General features: G+C 36.7%; 2 protein-coding genes across 3 annotated transcripts in view; one reads left to right on the top strand and one right to left on the bottom strand.

Moving 5' to 3' along the window:
- Nucleotides 1-300: 300 nt before the first annotated feature.
- LOC107698487 (G-protein coupled receptor 55-like) lies at nucleotides 301-3,216 on the bottom strand. Its single transcript, XM_016499503.1, has 3 exons — nucleotides 3,144-3,216; nucleotides 2,282-2,364; nucleotides 301-1,307 (listed from the first exon to the last, which is right to left on the bottom strand). The coding sequence occupies exon 3, from the start codon at nucleotides 1,298-1,300 to the stop codon at nucleotides 377-379; it is 924 nt and encodes a 307-aa protein (XP_016354989.1). The 5' UTR covers nucleotides 1,301-1,307; nucleotides 2,282-2,364; nucleotides 3,144-3,216; the 3' UTR covers nucleotides 301-376.
- Nucleotides 3,217-5,511: 2,295 nt separating this feature from the next.
- gigyf2 (GRB10 interacting GYF protein 2) overlaps nucleotides 5,512-17,402 on the top strand; it is a 34,093-nt gene continuing 22,202 nt past the window's right edge. Inside the window, exons 1-14 of one of the 2 annotated variants that reach the window (XM_016499501.1) lie at nucleotides 5,512-5,606; nucleotides 7,831-7,881; nucleotides 9,079-9,217; nucleotides 9,316-9,411; nucleotides 9,732-9,840; nucleotides 10,091-10,199; nucleotides 10,978-11,018; nucleotides 11,288-11,320; nucleotides 11,921-12,097; nucleotides 12,183-12,394; nucleotides 12,519-12,657; nucleotides 13,254-13,505; nucleotides 15,430-15,626; nucleotides 15,821-15,971. In XM_016499501.1, the coding sequence (XP_016354987.1) occupies nucleotides 7,844-7,881; nucleotides 9,079-9,217; nucleotides 9,316-9,411; nucleotides 9,732-9,840; nucleotides 10,091-10,199; nucleotides 10,978-11,018; nucleotides 11,288-11,320; nucleotides 11,921-12,097; nucleotides 12,183-12,394; nucleotides 12,519-12,657; nucleotides 13,254-13,505; nucleotides 15,430-15,626; nucleotides 15,821-15,971 (1,693 nt within the window). In that variant the 5' untranslated portion in view covers nucleotides 5,512-5,606; nucleotides 7,831-7,843. Of the gene's footprint in view, nucleotides 5,607-7,830; nucleotides 7,882-9,078; nucleotides 9,218-9,315; nucleotides 9,412-9,731; nucleotides 9,841-10,090; nucleotides 10,200-10,977; nucleotides 11,019-11,287; nucleotides 11,321-11,920; nucleotides 12,098-12,182; nucleotides 12,410-12,518; nucleotides 12,658-13,253; nucleotides 13,506-15,429; nucleotides 15,627-15,820; nucleotides 15,972-17,402 lie in introns of both variants that reach the window. The other variant, XM_016499500.1, reaches the window with a different exon arrangement.

Here is a 17,402-nt window from a genome sequence, read left to right as displayed (position 1 = left end):
ACCTCAAGAACCTTTAAAATCAGTCCAACATGTTTCCCTGAAGTCTCTTAAGGTGCAGTCACATTTACTGTTGTTTGGCGAATTTTCATGGGTAAAATTAGGTTATTTCAATAGGAATCCACACGATCTGGAATTTTGTGTGAGGGTGAAAGATTTCCCCATGCCAATTTCGCAATGGGTTCAATTTGCTGAGCTGACCAACAGAAGGCTGTTGGGTTTGAAAGTTACTTTTTTTGTGAGCTGTGCTTCACACGTCGCTACTCTATTGACAATAGACTTTTTTTCGACCGCAAAATTTCGCTAGTATGACCACATCTTTACTTCCACTGGAAATCCATAGGGACACATTCTGAACGACTAATAAACTGAATTCACCTCAGACATCTGAGGTGCTGGTGGTTCTCGCTCTGCTGATGGACAGTCTAAGTGTCTCCTTGGTGGATCGGACTTCTTTCGCAATGAAATAGTAACACAGTGCGTCCAAGCAGCAGGTCACGTTTGCAATGTTTATTGACACCTGTATGAAAAGCGCGATGTTCTTTTGCTGTTTGCAGTCTGAAATAAAGCCATTACGGACAAGATACTGCAGGAATATGGCCACGTGACAGGGGGTGAAGGGCACTAGGAAGGCCGCTAGGCTGCTGTAGATGATTCTCACACCAGCTTGCCTCTTGTAGTCGCTGTTCTTTGAGGCTTTGAGAGTACGGACGCTCTGAATGGAACACGCCACCAGTACTGCGGCGGGCAACAAGAAACCAAAGACCTCCAGGCACACGATTATTCCAGTGCTCCAACCATTCTTAGAGAAGCCATGGAAACAGGTGAAATTCCCCATTTTCTTTTCCCGGAAGGTGTAGATGGGTGAAGTCATTGCCATAACAAACACCCAAATGAAAATGCAAACAATCAAGGCATTTTTTTTGGAACGCACCTGCTTGGCCCGAAATGGGTGGTTTATGGCGATGTACCGGTCTATGGCTATGCACACAATTGTGTAGATGCTACCGTACATAGCTACAAAGTAAAGACTTTCCAGGAAGGAGCAAAAGAGCTTTGTGTCTTCTGCCCACTTGTGGTGTGCTGCATGCATTTTGAAGGGCAACTGCAGCAGCAACAGCAGGTCCATCAGAGCCAGGTTGGTCATGTAGATGGAGGACTCGGTCCATTTTCTGAGCAGTCGACAGAACACCACCAATGCTGCGATGTTTAACGCCAAGCCGAACACCAGGACAGGCACGTAAATCACCAAGTCCAGCTTCTGCGTTAAAGTGTCCACATCTTTAGTTGAGCAGTTCGTCATAGTGAAACTGGCATGGAGAGAGGTGCGAAATACATCACATACGTTTTCATGAGATTTCTAACTTTCACAACTGAAATTTGCATATCACATGCACAGTCATCAGTGTTATACTTTGTGTTTTCACTTGTTGATGCAACAGTTAATGTGTTTATATTAGATTTCAAAACAGAGCAACTTAAAACAAATTGTGGATGTTTTGAATGCAACATGCTAGGTCTGTTTTCTATATGCATTAAAACGGCCTTGCACAGATTTTCAATCAAGGAACTGCACATTTTCTTTCTAAAATAAAAATAAAAAATTGTAAAGGAATTGTTTTTGTTAATAAGGCAAAAGGAAGCTGCATGTAGAAAGTACCGGATGACTTGAAGCTCATTTTTTTAATTATGATGTTTCATGCGACTTCGGACACATCAAACATTTTACAGGGCAAGTTTCTATTGTTCTCATTTCGAACAAGTTTCCACTTATTTAAAAAATGAACATGATGTTGATTTGCTGATGATCAGCATGTATTTACTCTGTATGATAAACCCTTCAGTTTATGGTTAAACTTTTTTTTTGATCATTCCAGCTGCCAAAAAATGAGGCAAAGTTTAATAAATAAAAACTCTCATGCACTCTTGTTTCATATTGAAGTCAAATATTAGCAAGATTAATAAATAGAACTTACTATAATCAATTGCATCAAGCACTTTGCACCAAGATTAAAATTCTCTCATGCTTTGTCATTACAGTCTAAAATTCATCACTGATGCAATTTGCACATTTGTTTTATTTATTGTAATTATTATAGTAAAATATATTTATGTAAATATTAAGAAGGGTAATGTGAATGTTCATTTATTGTTTAAAAATACAGTAATTTAAAAGACAAAAATTAGAAATTGACAAATGTAATGATTGACAGTTTTTTTGTAGTTCATTCAATTGTTCTGTGTATAATTTTTGCCGCTCTTTAGTTTATCAGTATATTCTTACCTTTGCCGATGACTTCAAAGTATCATTTCTCCTAGACTGAAACTGGTGGTAGTTTTCCGTGGTAGTGCACTCATGAAGTAAATCTTTGTTAAGAAACATAATATGACCGTAAAAAAAAAATTGAAAGGAAATGGTGACTGTGTAACAATGAAATTACCAAATACCTCCGATATCGGACACATTCACACATTCTGACAAACACATGCTTACACACTCACACACACAAAACAACCTGCTTTCATCTCACAACACCCATACAAATTAGCCGAGTTGTAAAGGTTGTACCTCTGCAGCCAAAGATCAGCCATTTTTTTGCAAACCAATAAACCACAAGAACAAAAACCGTTAAATGTGACCTAAGCAGGACAAACTGGCGGATGCCTTTTTTTCTTCCTGCATTATCTATGAAGTACAGACAATATTTAAGCTTCCCACTTATGCCAAAGCTAAACCTCTTCGACATTTCATCTACTTCTACATATTTCGAGACGCATGTCAATAAACCACAGTCTTTCCCTTTTTCAGACATGTGGGCTGCATCTCTCACGAAACCATGTCTGGTCTGCAAAAATCATCATTAGTCTCATGAATGAAATGATGTCCCACCTGTACACTACAAATCACAACAGTGCTATTTACACAGTACTTATATTACTAATCATACAGCCATAATATTTTTACACACAACATTTCAATGAAGCTGCAAGCAATTTTCTATCACTGAAACTTAGTGGAAGAGAGAATACATTTACTGAAATATATGTATATGTATATATATACATGACCTAAAACACACACACACACACACACACACACACACAAAATGATTGCATTAAATGAAATAAGGAGTGTCTCTGCTCACCAGGACGTGTCTCACAAGAGATACTTTCCCTTAAATGCTATCAAGAAAACTAGTTAGTAGCACTTCTGTTTTCAGAGGTTCTGCCTGTGACCACATCCTTGCAAACAGAAACATGCCTTTGGTACTAGTCTGATATCTTCCTGTTAGCCCGTAAGTAGGCTACTTCATTTTCTCTTAGTCAGTATAATCACAGCTCGAATAGATGGGTATAGCTGACATGAAATACATTTTGGGAAGTTAACACACCCTGCGGTGTGTGGCATACTGTACTTCATCTGAATCTATTTTAAAAAGCATTTTACTAGTTAATTTACAAGTATGATGTATGCGGCTATTGTGAGCTCAAATTAACGGCAAGGTTATTTGTACTTTTAAAATGCATATCACACTAACAGGAGCATTTAAAATGAAGACGTGATTAAAATGTTGAAAAAAGTACAAAAAGTGGCCAGTTACAGATATACACGGCAAAAACAAACAAAAAAAGTTCTTAATGAGTCTTAATTTAACAATTAAAAATCTAAAAAGTTTTAAAACCGTATGTACTTATGATTTAATACTGCATTAGATATAAAGCTAAATATAATTCAATCTCCTATAAAGTGTTGCTTCTCAAATAAGTTTGTCATTTTGAGAATATTTAGATATATTTAGAAATGTTTTTCATTTTAATATTATTTAATGTATTTTTTTCAAAATAGATTACATAATAACATTTTTCAGTGTACACTTTCCTTATACAGTAATCTATCTACATTTATAAAAATATATAGAATATTTAGATTTTGTTTAAATTTTATTTAATATATTTTTTATAGACTAATTACATAACATTTTTCAGTGTACACTTTCCTTATACATTAATCTGTATAAAAGATTTAACCTCAAATTTTAATTAGAAAAAAAAAATGATTATTTAAAAAATATATAATTATCTTTTTTTTATTGATTTAAGTTTTCTGCCAGAAAATGTTTTATAAATAATGCTGTGTTAAAATAAGTTCACTAAAAGACCAAAAAAAACAAAGCAAAAGATGGATTTACAGGCAATTATCAGGCAACATATAAACAGTGAAAAACAGTCATATGAACACAAGTCTTCACTTGTATTGGAGGCAAAGAGGATCACATTACAATTCAGAGGAAATAGAGATTGTTTCCTTTTTGTTTTGACTGTTTCAGGGGCAGCACATAACCCACACACAGTATAGATACTTTAAAGTGCAATATTCTGGGATGTCATTTCTCAGAATTACATTGTTTCATGAAACAGCGTTTGTCTGTTCGTGTGCTTGCGATTAGATGTAGATGATAGCGGGTTAGGATTAGAGTTAGGGCGATATCTCCATTCGTCGATGCTCTAGAAGAAGAGAGAAAAAGAATTATGATGTTTACTGATTAAATAATCAATCATGATTTAATATTATGCTGTTTTCTTGTTTGGCAGACAAAAATAAATCAAGTTTAACATCTTAAATGCATAGAATAGCATAAACAAAATATTTGTACAGCAAAAATGCCAAATGTAATTGTTTTGTTAATTTTATTGCTAATTAATGACTACTTAGATCAAAGAAACGGCTGCTTTGTAAATTGCATTCCAGCAGGGTACTTTTTTACTCATTTAGAATAAAACTCAAAACTGTTGAAAAAGAAACAGTGTAAACAAGACAACTTCACTTCCTATTAATACCTTTATTGTACTGCATATATGTATGTTTGATAACCTAGCAACAGGCCTAGCTACTTTTGGGGAACAAATTGCATAACATAACATAACATGACATAACATGACATGACATGACATAACATTGTTTAAAAAATTACCAGAGGTTTGTTTAAATCCCACAAAACCTCCTTTAGTGATGTAACAGATAATCATATTCACTTAAAAAAAAAATTCAAAACTGGTCATTAAGGATTAGGGCTAAGATTTGGGTGAGGTTTTAGTCTTTGAGGCTTTTAAAGAACAACAACTCAAAACAAAATAGGCTAGCCTACATAAACATGTAGTTTATTAATATGAATATGGAAAAAAAATACAAGAGCAACTATATAGGCTATTAATATGAATAGGCTATTTATAAAAAATATGGAATAAAAATGTGCACATTTTTTATTTATTTAAAGTAGTCAAATAAATGTATGTAAATAGCCTAATTCTAGGGAAGACTAATGTGAATGTTCATTTATTAAAAAAAAACAAAAACCCACTAATTAAAAAGAAAAACGTGAGAAAATGGCAAATGTAACGATTGACAGATTTGTGTAGTTCATACAATTGTTCATGTAAAAGTACCATTTGCAGTGTGCGCTTGGGAACTGCTGCTGTCAGCACGCTCGCTCTCATCCGGGCAATTTTCAGCATACGTGTTGTCATGTGACCCAGATTCAGCCATCTTGTGGATACGAAACGAGAGACGCCACTCGCACACAAACTCAGCGCTGTCAGTAAAAGCAGAGGTAAGACAGCGGGCCCGGCGTACATGGTTTTGCTCTAAAATAAAACTGAACTATTCCTACGCTAACTCTCAGTAACATAGACCCGCCCCAATTTAGCGGGCCGACGCTATTCTAGCCCGCATGGTTGTTAGGCCTGGAAGCACCGGGCTGGATTAGACCGGCCTACCGCTGATGATGCTATCAGCGATCCGTAGGCAGTTGTAGTGGAACGCGGTGTGGCTGGAGACAGTGAGCACAGGCCGCACGGATTAAAACTCGTGTCAACTCACTCTCACCCTTACTTCGATGTGCTCCTGTCGGCATTTATACCGACACTATTTGACGGTTCGTACATTTCGCGGCGTTGCGTGGGCTGGTTTAAAGTTGGTAATTTAGGAGTTGGAAGTCAGAAAGTTAAATGTCCAGCGATAGCCAGGCTAGGATATTTCACCTTTATAAAACTCTTCTTTAAACGGGTAACGTTACATGGCAACTGCAGCGGTCAATTCAGTAACGTTAGTTCATATGACATCTAAACGGATTTATTGGTGCTTTCTTCATCTAGCTTGTAGACTGCAGTGCTTACAGGGTGTATGAAGGCATGGACCGACAGGGACGTGGTCATTGGAACCTTAAACTGACATTTATCGGTCTTTACTTTTGAGGTTTGCGGGAATAAAAACATGTTGGGTCACGAGTCACGACACAGATCAATTACACATGGTCACTTAAACTAACCTTCTTGACTGGACAAGCCACGTCTGATGTTGACAGTTTACCTACAAGTGTCTTTTCTGAGCTTCTGATCGCCTCTAAAAGATCACAAATGCATCGTTCCACATATTACAGCGGTAAAAATCGATAATTTAATGCGTATTAAATCTGAAATTTCAAAACAGGCTGTACAATGCTAATTGTGCAAACACTGCAATCTGTTGATCATCTGTTTTCAACCAAAACTAGCTTTATTTACTTAGGTTTTGTGTTCAACTGCTGCCTTTTTCCCTGCCTGACTGGTGTTAAACAAATACTTGAACTGTGCATGCCTGTTTGTAACCTGGCTGATGCAACCTTATAATTGCATGATTTGGTGGGTTTCTTTCAGATAAACTGATTAAAGTGACTTTTATATGCACGTAAAATATGTTTGGTTACTATTTTTATTTTTTGATGGGGAGTTTGTGTAATCTGGATCGGATTGCCTCATTTGGCTGCGCACGTGGTTTAAATCCCTGCAGCAGCAAGTCACTCCTGTTTGTTTTGCATAGACATTATGCCGTCTACATAATGTGGCTGTGAAGAGAATATATAATAATAAGACACAAATAAAATGTAAAGATCTCTCCTTTTCCCTTGAGGTTAAATGCATCTTGTTTGACAGGTCTGACAAGATGCCTCTGCAATATGCGTTATGTAAAAATTGGTTCAAATCAAGTTTGAAAAAAGTTAGTTGCATTACATAGTGGGCAAGGGAAGCTGTGGGTTGCACAGATGTCTGAGAATGCCCTTCCTAATTGGGAGAGTTCCTAAAATAGCTCTTGTCACAGTAGAGGTGCCGAACAAATGGGGGTCACCTCTAGAATATGCTGGAAAAAATACATTACTGCCAATGTCACCGCTGTAAAGACATATGAAAACTTGTTGGTTTACTTGTCGCACTGTGTATATATGTAATTATACTTGCCTGGGACTTTAAAACTGAATAAATCATGCACATGCTTTGTGAAGGTGTTAATTTGAAAATATATGGTTGCTCTGATAGCTTCATTTATGTTTTTGGGAATTGATCCGCCTGTGTGTTTTCATAAGCGTTAGCGAGTATTTGCATTGGGCGTCTGTATTTGCAATCGCAAATCAAAGGGGATGTCCCAAAAAGTAGAAAGTTATGGACATGTTATTTTTTTGGACATCTTGAGATGTACCAGTGCAGAGTTCAGCATTGATGCCTTGTGTGTTAGGTTTTGTTATTTTTTATAATTTGTCCTCTTTTTCAAAGTGTGTAGGTGTAGTTCTCACATCATGAACTGATTTTCAGTAAATTGCATGCATTTAACTAAGTCAAATTGTCATTTGTGATTGACATTTTCACTTTTTAAACATGCACCAGTAGTTAAATGTACAATCCTGTATGCACGCATGTAAACCATAAATGGCATTTTCAGTGTTATTGCGGTTTTTTTTTTTTTTTACTGAAGTCGATTTATGTTTTTGTGCTGAGCTGTTAAGAGTCTTTAATTTTCTTCAGACTTTCAAGGAAAATGGCAGAAACCCAGACACTTAACTTCGGACCAGAATGGTGAGTGTTGTTGCTGAAGCATCAGGGTCTGATGTAGGCTTGTCAGTAGTTTTGTTTTAATGGCATGTCATAAATGTTCAGTCTTATTATTAGGGATGTACCGATACCGAACTCTGAGTTCTTGTCATATTTATTACCATTTTCTAAACTATAGTGAATAAACTGTGATAATGTGAGAAATGTTGAAGGTGTCTGAATAAATTTTGGTTTGACTGTATCTATTTGATAAATGAAGTTAACCAACTAACATTATACTACTCTTTTGGTTTCTGTACCCAATATTTTAAAAATTTACAAATGCAATAAAAATATTGGTATCGGTACTCGGTATCGGCAAGTACCAAAAATAAAAGTATCGGTATCGGGCGAGTACTGGAAAAAGTGGTATCGGTGCATCTCTACTTATTATGTACACGGACTTAGTCAGGATTGCTTTTGAGAGCCTGTCTTATCTGTTATTGGAAATTTAGTGATTATGCAAAATGAAACTTAAGCTCTGTGGACGTCATCTGTGGTATGCTGTCAATTACACAGAAAATAGTTTTAACCCAGAAAACTTGTATACAGGACATTGTCACTGATTTTACAACTTGATTGATTGACAAGTTAAGCATTTCATGGTTTCTCACACTAGTATTTTTTTTTCACATTCTATTTTTTATTTAATTGATCTGATCACAGAATGCATCAGCACATCTTGATTAAATGTGTGTGTAAATGCCTTAACAAGCTTCACATTTCTGCTTTTAAACCCTCTTGGCTTATTTATATACTTGCAGCTCTCATTGTGAACATTTTTTTTAAGTTCACTTAAATTAAAAGTGATCATTTTAATTTAATAAGTTAACACTTTAGGCCTGTTAAATGTTAAAAATGATGGCACCAATTTTACTGTGATGTCAAATGGCTATATTTACTCATTAAAATAGTGGCATTAAAGAAATATGAAAAATATGCTGTCTTTGTTGTTTCTACATTAATTTGGAATTTCAGTGTGAAAAAAAAAATTTATGATTACAAATTTTAATGTTAGGTACGATTAATTGCTATTAAGTACAGAAATATACAATATGTAATTATATTATGTAATTATAAAATATAGATTCTTAATTTGAGAAGTATACTTACAATATTTGTGTTTACTGACATGTCTAATGATATGATGACGTAGCATGTTTTCTCTCGGCTGTGTCCCAGGCTCCGCGCCCTGTCTGGTGGAGTGGGTAGCAGCAGTGTGGCCTCCCCTCCGCTCTCACCTGCATTGCCAAAGTATAAACTCGCAGACTATCGCTACGGGAGAGAAGAGATGCTTGCACTTTATGTAAAGGATAACGTGGTAAGGACGAATTTTCTGTCAGTCTCATTTACCTTAAAGCATCTTGTTCAGTTTACATATTCAGGTTTAAATGTTTCCAAACTTTTCTCCCCCTTTAGATTCCGGTAGATCTTCATGATAAGGAATTTCTACCTATTTTACAAGAGGAGCCCCTGCCACCATTGGCATTAGTCCCATTTACAGAGGAGGAACAGGTAAGAATTTGACCTGTTTACTCAGAAGACTTGCACATGGATTAGAAATGTAGAAGAGGTGCTTTCTCCAGCAGCTCTCTATTCTCTGTGAAACTGAAGTTGGGTTAAACTTCAATGAAAAGCTGTGCCTACGTATTCAAGTAGTGGCATTTGTTTTTTTTTTGCATATGTCATTTTCTCATTTTGGCACATGCTGTGGTCGAAACGGATAAAGAATGTACGCCCACTCGCCGTCTTGCTCTCACGCAACACCTTGCTGAGCTTGCAGCTATGTATGTATTGGCCCTTACGTTCCTCTGCGTGCGTGTCTGTCTCCACAGAGAAATTTCTCCATGTCTGTAAACAGTGCAGCAGTACTCCGTCTGACAGGAAGGGGTGGAGGTACGGTGACAGGGGCACCCAGAGGCCGAAGTTCTTCACGGGGACGAGGTTAGCTGCGTTGCAACCACAGACTTTCCTTTTTTTCCTGCTCAAAAGACGTGCAGTAACTTAATACATTTCTAGCAGCGGAAATACTGCACTTTCTGTTAAACCAGAGCAGAGTGCAGACATTTGTCACCTTGTGTAACATTTTCCTTCCTTCGTCTTGGTACACACAGAGTTTCTCATGCGGAATTAAGGTGAGCAAAGGTTAGACTAGTGCATGTGCTCATGAGCCCTTTTCTTGTTTGCTTGACAGGGAGGGGCAGAGGAGATGGAGGGTTTTACCAAAGAAGTTTTGATGATGTGGAGGGAGGTTTTGGCCGTGGAGGAAAAGAGATGCATCGTTCCCAGAGTTGGGAGGAGAGGTATTCAAAATGAATTGCACCTGCAGCACAAACTGTCTGTAAGCATTTGCGAATCTACAGCATGCTACAGAATGTTGGTAGGTAACATGCAGACTAAAGGTCCTGCTATGCTTACGGCCAAGTTCTTTTTTTTGTCTATGCTTAGGGTTAAAAAAAGGTTCAGATACCTTTGCAGTGGTATACTGTCAGCAAATGTCTTGATGCAGCCTGTCCTCTCAGTAACGAAATAAACTCACAAGAAAAATGACAGCGATGAGAAAACAGCTGTAAAGAAAGCATATGGTCATAGAGTTGTGGATAGGCACTGCAATTCAGCACTCCAGAATTAATATTAGAATGAGAATTACTCCAATTTCTGCTGTAAAAGCACCTCTCCAGTGTTCATGTTTTACTCATGTATGATCTCAATGCACTGAACAGAATAAAAGCGAATTGGATAAGATTTCCATGTCAAAAAGACAGAGCACGCCATCCTACTGGGTAATCGCCACAGACCAGTGGCAGTTTGAATGTGTTTACTTTCCAGAACAAGCCTGTCTAGAAAGTTTGCTTCTACAGGCTGTTTCGACATCTCGAACCAATCTCCAAATTAACTTTGTTTTGGCCTGATTTAGTTTGAGATGATGTCACATTAGTTCTTGGATTTTACTTGAATTGAGTGCCAAAAAGAATAGTTATAATAGCCCAGATATTGATCTGAAATTAAAAGATAGAAGGCATAAATTAAGTGTTAAATTATGTGTTAACCTGATAACACATTTTTCTCTTTCTTACCCAGGGGAGACAGAAGGTTTGAAAAGCCAGGTCGAAAAGATCCAGGTTAGTTTGCTAGATTTTTAAGATATAAGTGAGAGTGGGATAAGATGTGTCACCATGTACTTAGAAGGGGTCGTATACAGCTGCCTGTGATTGAGAGATTGCATGAAAAAAGTGATGAGCACTTTCTACATGCAAAATCTCAATGCACTTAAGGGTTGTGTGATTAAAAAGTGACGCATCTGACCCCACTTTCCCCTACAAAGTGTGACATGATGTAATGCATCACATTTTATGTCGCCACGGAACCAACTGAATCTCTTTGTCCATAGATGGAGCACCAGCCCATTTTCCTCTCAATCACAGTAAGTGCTTCTCTTTGTTAACAGACCTATAAAATGTACATTACTGTTTAAAAGTTTGGGGTCTGTAAGTTAGGAAGTTAAAGAAATTAATACTTTTATTTAGCAAGGATGCATTCAGGTGATCAAAAGTGTCAGTAAAAGAGTTTTACATTGCTACAAAATATTTCTGTTCTAAATAAATGCTGTTCTTTCTTTATAAAAAAAGTATCAGTTTCCACAAATACAGTAAACGACTTGACTGTTTTCAACATTGATGATGCAAAATATTTCTTGAGCAGCAAATCAGCATATTACAATGATTTTTGAAGGATCATGTGACACTGGAGGAGGAGTGAACGCTGCAGAAAACTAATTTTTACGTGAGCTTTACATTACATTTTAAAGTAGTAGAATTTCAGTAAAATTTCAGAATATTACGGTTTTTACTGTATTTTTACTTTACATAGTGACTTCTGTCTGAACATTAAAAAAAAATCATACTGAGCCCAAACTTTTCAACAGTAGTGTATAATAAATGCAAGGCATTCTTCTTGAGCTTTGAGTCAGTCATAAATGCTTCAAATACTCAGTGTACTACTTGTTCTTTTTTCTTCCAAAAAGTACGGGCAAACTATGAGGATGCTGGTGCAGGGAACACTCGAAAGCACGAGTTCATTCGCTCAGAGAGTGACAACTGGCGCACGTTTCGAGATGAGCAGAATGGTGAGGATGATGATGGGGGCTGGAGGCTTGCAGGATCTCGTCGGGATAATGAACGATGGTGTCCTCCAAGTCCAGGTATTTTGCATGCTATTTTTTCCCTCAAGTACTTTGTTTACTTAATTTGAAAGTTTTGTGATCCAAACAAATTCCTCATTTGCAGATGGTCCGCGATCAGCAGGGTGGCGGGAACACCCGGATCAACGTCGGCGCTTCCCTTTCGACTCAAGGGGTGAAGATGGCAGTTACCGTAGGCCTCGTTCAGGCAGCGGGAGCTTAGAAGAGGAAAGAGACAGTTTGCCAGAATGGTGTCTGGAAGATGCAGAGGAGGAGACAGGGACATTTGACTCCTCTGGGGCCTTCCTCTCACTTAAGGTGAGGGCGTTGGAAGTGAGTTCTTGATCTTTGATCTTTCATTCTATATCACTGAGTAATAAGTGAGGATGTCTGTCCAAATGAATGTGTTTTGATGTGTGAATTTTCCTAATTGCTCAATTAGAAAGCTCCTAAGGAGCCGATCCTGGAAGAGGCGGAGCTGGACTTCCGGCCACTGGAGGAGAATGAAGAATGCACAGAAAAGGATGACAGTGAATCAGAACAAACCAAAGATACTGACACAGAGAGTGACCGAAATGAAGGTGAGAAGGCAGTCTCGTTGGGGCACTCTAGAAATCCAAAACAGATTGTTGTTTAAAGTATTTTTGAAAGAAGCCTCATCAAGGCTCCATTTATTTGATCAAAAATACAGTAAAAAGAGTAATATTTTGAAATGTTATTACAATTTAAAACTACTGTTTTCTATTTGAATATATTGTAAAATATATTTTATTCTGTTGATGGAAAAGCTGAATTTTCAGCAGCCATTACTCCAGTCTTCAGTGTCACATGATCCTTCAGAAATCATTCTAATATGCTGCTCAAGAAACATTTCCTATTATCACATGATACTTTTTCAGGGTTCTTTGAATAGAATTACAAATATTTTTATTTTATAATCATGCAAAGGTCTTTACAGTCACTTTTAATTAATTTATTCCATTCTTGCTGAATAAAAGTATTAATATCTTTAAATGTTAAAATCTTACAGACCTCAAAGTTTAGAACGATACTGTAATTTTTTTCCCATTTTTAAGTCTTCAGTCTTATACAATGTCAGCTAATGTCTCAACAACCCTTTAACAATCGTCAGTCGCTGTCACTGTTTTTAATCAAACATTTATTTTTTGGTTTACAGAAGGCAGTAAATCGGAAGAGCCATCGCCAGTTGCAGTACCATTTACAGCAGTGGTAACGCCTCCCAAGGCTGCAACCCCAGCTCCAATTCCATCTGTGCACCCGGAGCAGGCTGTAGAAAGTGAGAGACCATTGGAGAGAACGACGGTACCAGAACTCAGACCTGAACTCAGTAAAGCACCACTACACACAACCCTACCAAATAGCATTGTGGAGGCCATTTCCATACCGCATGTCACAAACACACTCCCAGGTAATAATCGCATGAATGAATATTTACTAGTGCTGTCAAATGATTAATCACGATCAGTGGTGGAAAGAGTACTGAAAAAGTAGAGGAAGATGCGACTGAATTGATGCTTGAAGAATGCGCTTCCAGCAGCCATGATAAACAGTTGGCGGTTAAAGTTTTCTATGCACAATTTGATTTGACGAAAGTCACGAGACTACTATCTATTACTATCTATCCAATCACGTTGATGGATAAAAATAAAATTAAAATAAGCATGTAACGACCACAAACGGAGGAAAATAGCGGAGTAAAAGTACCGATACATCACTTAAAATGTACTCAAGCAAAAGTGAAAGTACACAATTTTTAAACTACTCAAATAAGTACAATTACTGATAAAAACTACTTAATTACTGTAATGTGAGTATTTGTAATGCGTTACTTCACACCCCTGATCACAATTAATCGCATCCAAAATAAAAGTTTTTGTTTACATAATATATGTATGTGTACTGTTTATTTATGATGTATATATAAATATACACACATACAGTATATATTTTGAAAATATTTACCTGTATATACATTTATATATTTATATTATATTTTATGTTATATATAAATATATTCAATATATAAACATAACATATTTTTCTTAAATATATACATGCATTAGGGTTGTGACGGTGAGGATATTTTCCCACCGGTTAATTGATGTGTGACAACACCGGAAATACCGGTGAATAGATGCAACTCACTCATCTGTTTTTTGTTTTTTTTTTATTCATTTTGCTAAACTAACCAGTTCAGCTTGATTCTGGCTTATAGTAACTGACCTAGATAAATCAAGATCAAATGTTTTAGGTTATCTGTCAAATCCTTTTCACAGTGTACATTAGGGTTGTGACGGTGAGGAAATTTTCCCACCGGTTAATCGACGTGTGACAACACCGGTAATACCGGTATCACCGCGGGGGTGTTACCTCTTTTCCTCGCTTTCCTTCGCTTTTAAATAGCTTGTAAAAGCGGCGTGCGCATTTTACTTTCATTTTCAAATAGCGGCAATTTGTGCTATAAAATTGCAAAAAAAAATTATGCAAATTGATAAAGCAATTGTTCGTTTTTATAAATGTACAAAACTGGAAACAAGTAAACGTATAATATAATAAACGTATAATATATAACCAAATAAATAAGAAATATAGAGCGTTTATTAGCAAAAGAGTAAGAAAGCTTGGAGGCACGGCATACACCTTGATGTCAAATAAAATAAATGACACAGTTTAAATAAAGTAAAAATCAGCAAACAATGTGGAACCAATTAAATAAGAAACGAATGTTTAAAAAAACTTCCAAAATCACCTTAGATAAACGGCAAAAGTCAACAGGCTTTTCAAAATCCAAAATATTGCCAAACAGGCGCTTTTGCATTTCGTTTCGAAACTAAATCATCCGCGATCGTCTTGTCTGCATCCCACTCTTCTTGTCAGTCAGCTCGACTCACTCTCCTCACTGGAGAAACGAAATCTGATCTGTGATGCAACTGTCGTTCAACTGCATTGAGCAGCCGCATTCCGTTTTTAATTGTAGTGTCTGTTCTTTTACTGAACTAAATTATTTTAATTACTATAAAAAAATCAAAACGACGGTGGGGGTTGGTGACGCGGTGGGCAAGTTATGTAACCGGTGTTGCGGCTTAACACCTTAGCACCGTCTATCGCGGCAAGCCTAGCATGCATGTGTTTGTATTTATATATACATAATAAATATACACAGTTCACACTCATATATTATGTAAACAAACTTTTATTTTGAATGCGATTAATCATTTGACAGCACTAATATTTACTTTGAAATATATACTTGTGAATAAATATTTTTGGAAATAAAAGTTCTGTAGCTTTCAGTTGAGGAATCTCTTGTTAAAACCTGCTTCTGCTTCCAGATCTTCCGGTCCCGACACCTTCAGTGCTGCCCGTTCAGTCGGTGCCCACTCAAACCCAGCAGATCAAGCCTTTGGAGATGCCAGTGGCTTTGGCTCCTGCTCTCCCCCACTCCACGGGCATTGTGGGCCCTATCAGCCGGCCCTCTGCCCTGCCCTCTGACATGGATGAGGATGAGGGACTCAAGCACTTTGAGCAGGTTTGAATGGCTGTTTACTGTACAGCAGTGGTTGCATCTGAATATTAAGCTGGTGCCTAAATTACAAGTTAAAAAACGATAGATGCACAGCAGAGCTACTCTAAAGTCTATCAGCTGCATTCTAATGCTGCTGTGAAGAATGAATGTTTGAACAGTAGACGAAGTCTACGTTATATTTTTCCAAATTGTAACAGGAAGCCGAGAAAATGGTGGCATACCTGCAAGATGGCGGTGTGGACGATGAGCGTTTGGCAACTAAGATTGGTCACAAACCCACAGCTCTTCCCATTACCCATGAGGCTGCATTCAAATGGTTTTACAAAGATCCACAAGGAGAGATCCAAGGTAGGGAAGTCAGGATGTACCGATATACAGTAGTCAACATTTGAAGTGGATCAAAACCTTTCATCAAAGTTGTCCTAAAACCAAAACAATACCTGTTCTTGTCCTAGGACAACTTCGATGAACTTTTTTGATCCACTTCAAATGTTGACTACTGTATATCGTACTAGTGCACGTGCGCATTTAGAGTGCATTCTTTCACTGCATGATTCAGTCTATTAAAAAGCATTTAGAATGATCCCAAATCAAGACATAGGGGGCAGAAAATGTATATATTTATACCACTTCATATAGTTAATCAATTTCTCACTAAGAGTGCCGTTTTTTTCCAAAAATTACCATGATTACAAATGTGATATTGATTTTTTTACAACAGTTCAATAAACAAGAAGTTAATTAAGAGACTTACATTTTAGACAGTATATTTACTGTTTTTGTGCTATTTCGACAACAAAAATAATTCCAAACACAGCCACAACGCTGTGTTGCGTCTCTAAGTCACTTGTGTTTTGTTACTGAATGAATCAACCGTTTAAATGATTCAGTTCAATCGCTATGACTCCCTTATTAACAGTGACTTGCTGCCACCTACTGGCAGTTTTAATTTCACAATTAAAGTATCTTTTCAACGTTTTAAGAATTAATATATCAAAAAAAATTTCATGCATTTGTAATTGCAGGTTAAATGCATTCATGTCCTGCATTAAACAGTGTGTAAATACATCTAAATGCAAAGGGTTTGGTACCGAACTCGGTCATTTTAAGGGTACCGACCGAATTGCGTTGGTATCGCGATATGAACTAGTGTCTGTGAATATTAAAATGCAAAAAGATGGTTTAAATATTAATCCTGTATGTTCCACTTGCCTCTGTGGTGCAAAACACGGTTTTGTTTACTACACAAATACTGAAGCACGCGTGACGCTCGCGGTGATTTTCGGCCTCTGCGTCTCACTATATGACGGCATGAACACAAAAACTTAATCTCCAGAGCTGCTGTGAGAGTCACTTCGCGAGAATTTTACCGTTTCATTTGAGAAAACTAGCATCATCATACTCGACATACACACAGAAACTTCATGGCAACCTGTCAAAATAAAAGTACGGTTTAACGTAACAAAAATATATTACTCTTGTATTACTTTTGTACAGTATAATGTACATCTTAAAATATTCAATTTTCTATCAAATGTAAAAAAAACAATTAAATGATAAAAATAAATATTACAACCAGATTAATCACTTAATTGTAGAAAGAAATAATACAATTATTAGCCTATTAAAAAATGTTTTAAAGGAATATTCACACAAAGTTTCTTCCATGTATTAATTTCAACAGTAAACCTCAGTTTGTTTGTCAAAAAAATAAAAGGGTTTAATTTTCATTTGATTTAAAATAAATGTTTAATGCCTTCATTTGATTTTCAGAAAAAT

This window comes from Sinocyclocheilus anshuiensis, unplaced genomic scaffold, assembly GCF_001515605.1.
Source record: "Sinocyclocheilus anshuiensis isolate Anshui unplaced genomic scaffold, SAMN03320099.WGS_v1.1 scaffold1910, whole genome shotgun sequence".
Lineage (NCBI taxonomy): Eukaryota > Metazoa > Chordata > Actinopteri > Cypriniformes > Cyprinidae > Sinocyclocheilus > Sinocyclocheilus anshuiensis.
This window is presented reverse-complemented; position numbering and strand designations above follow the sequence as displayed.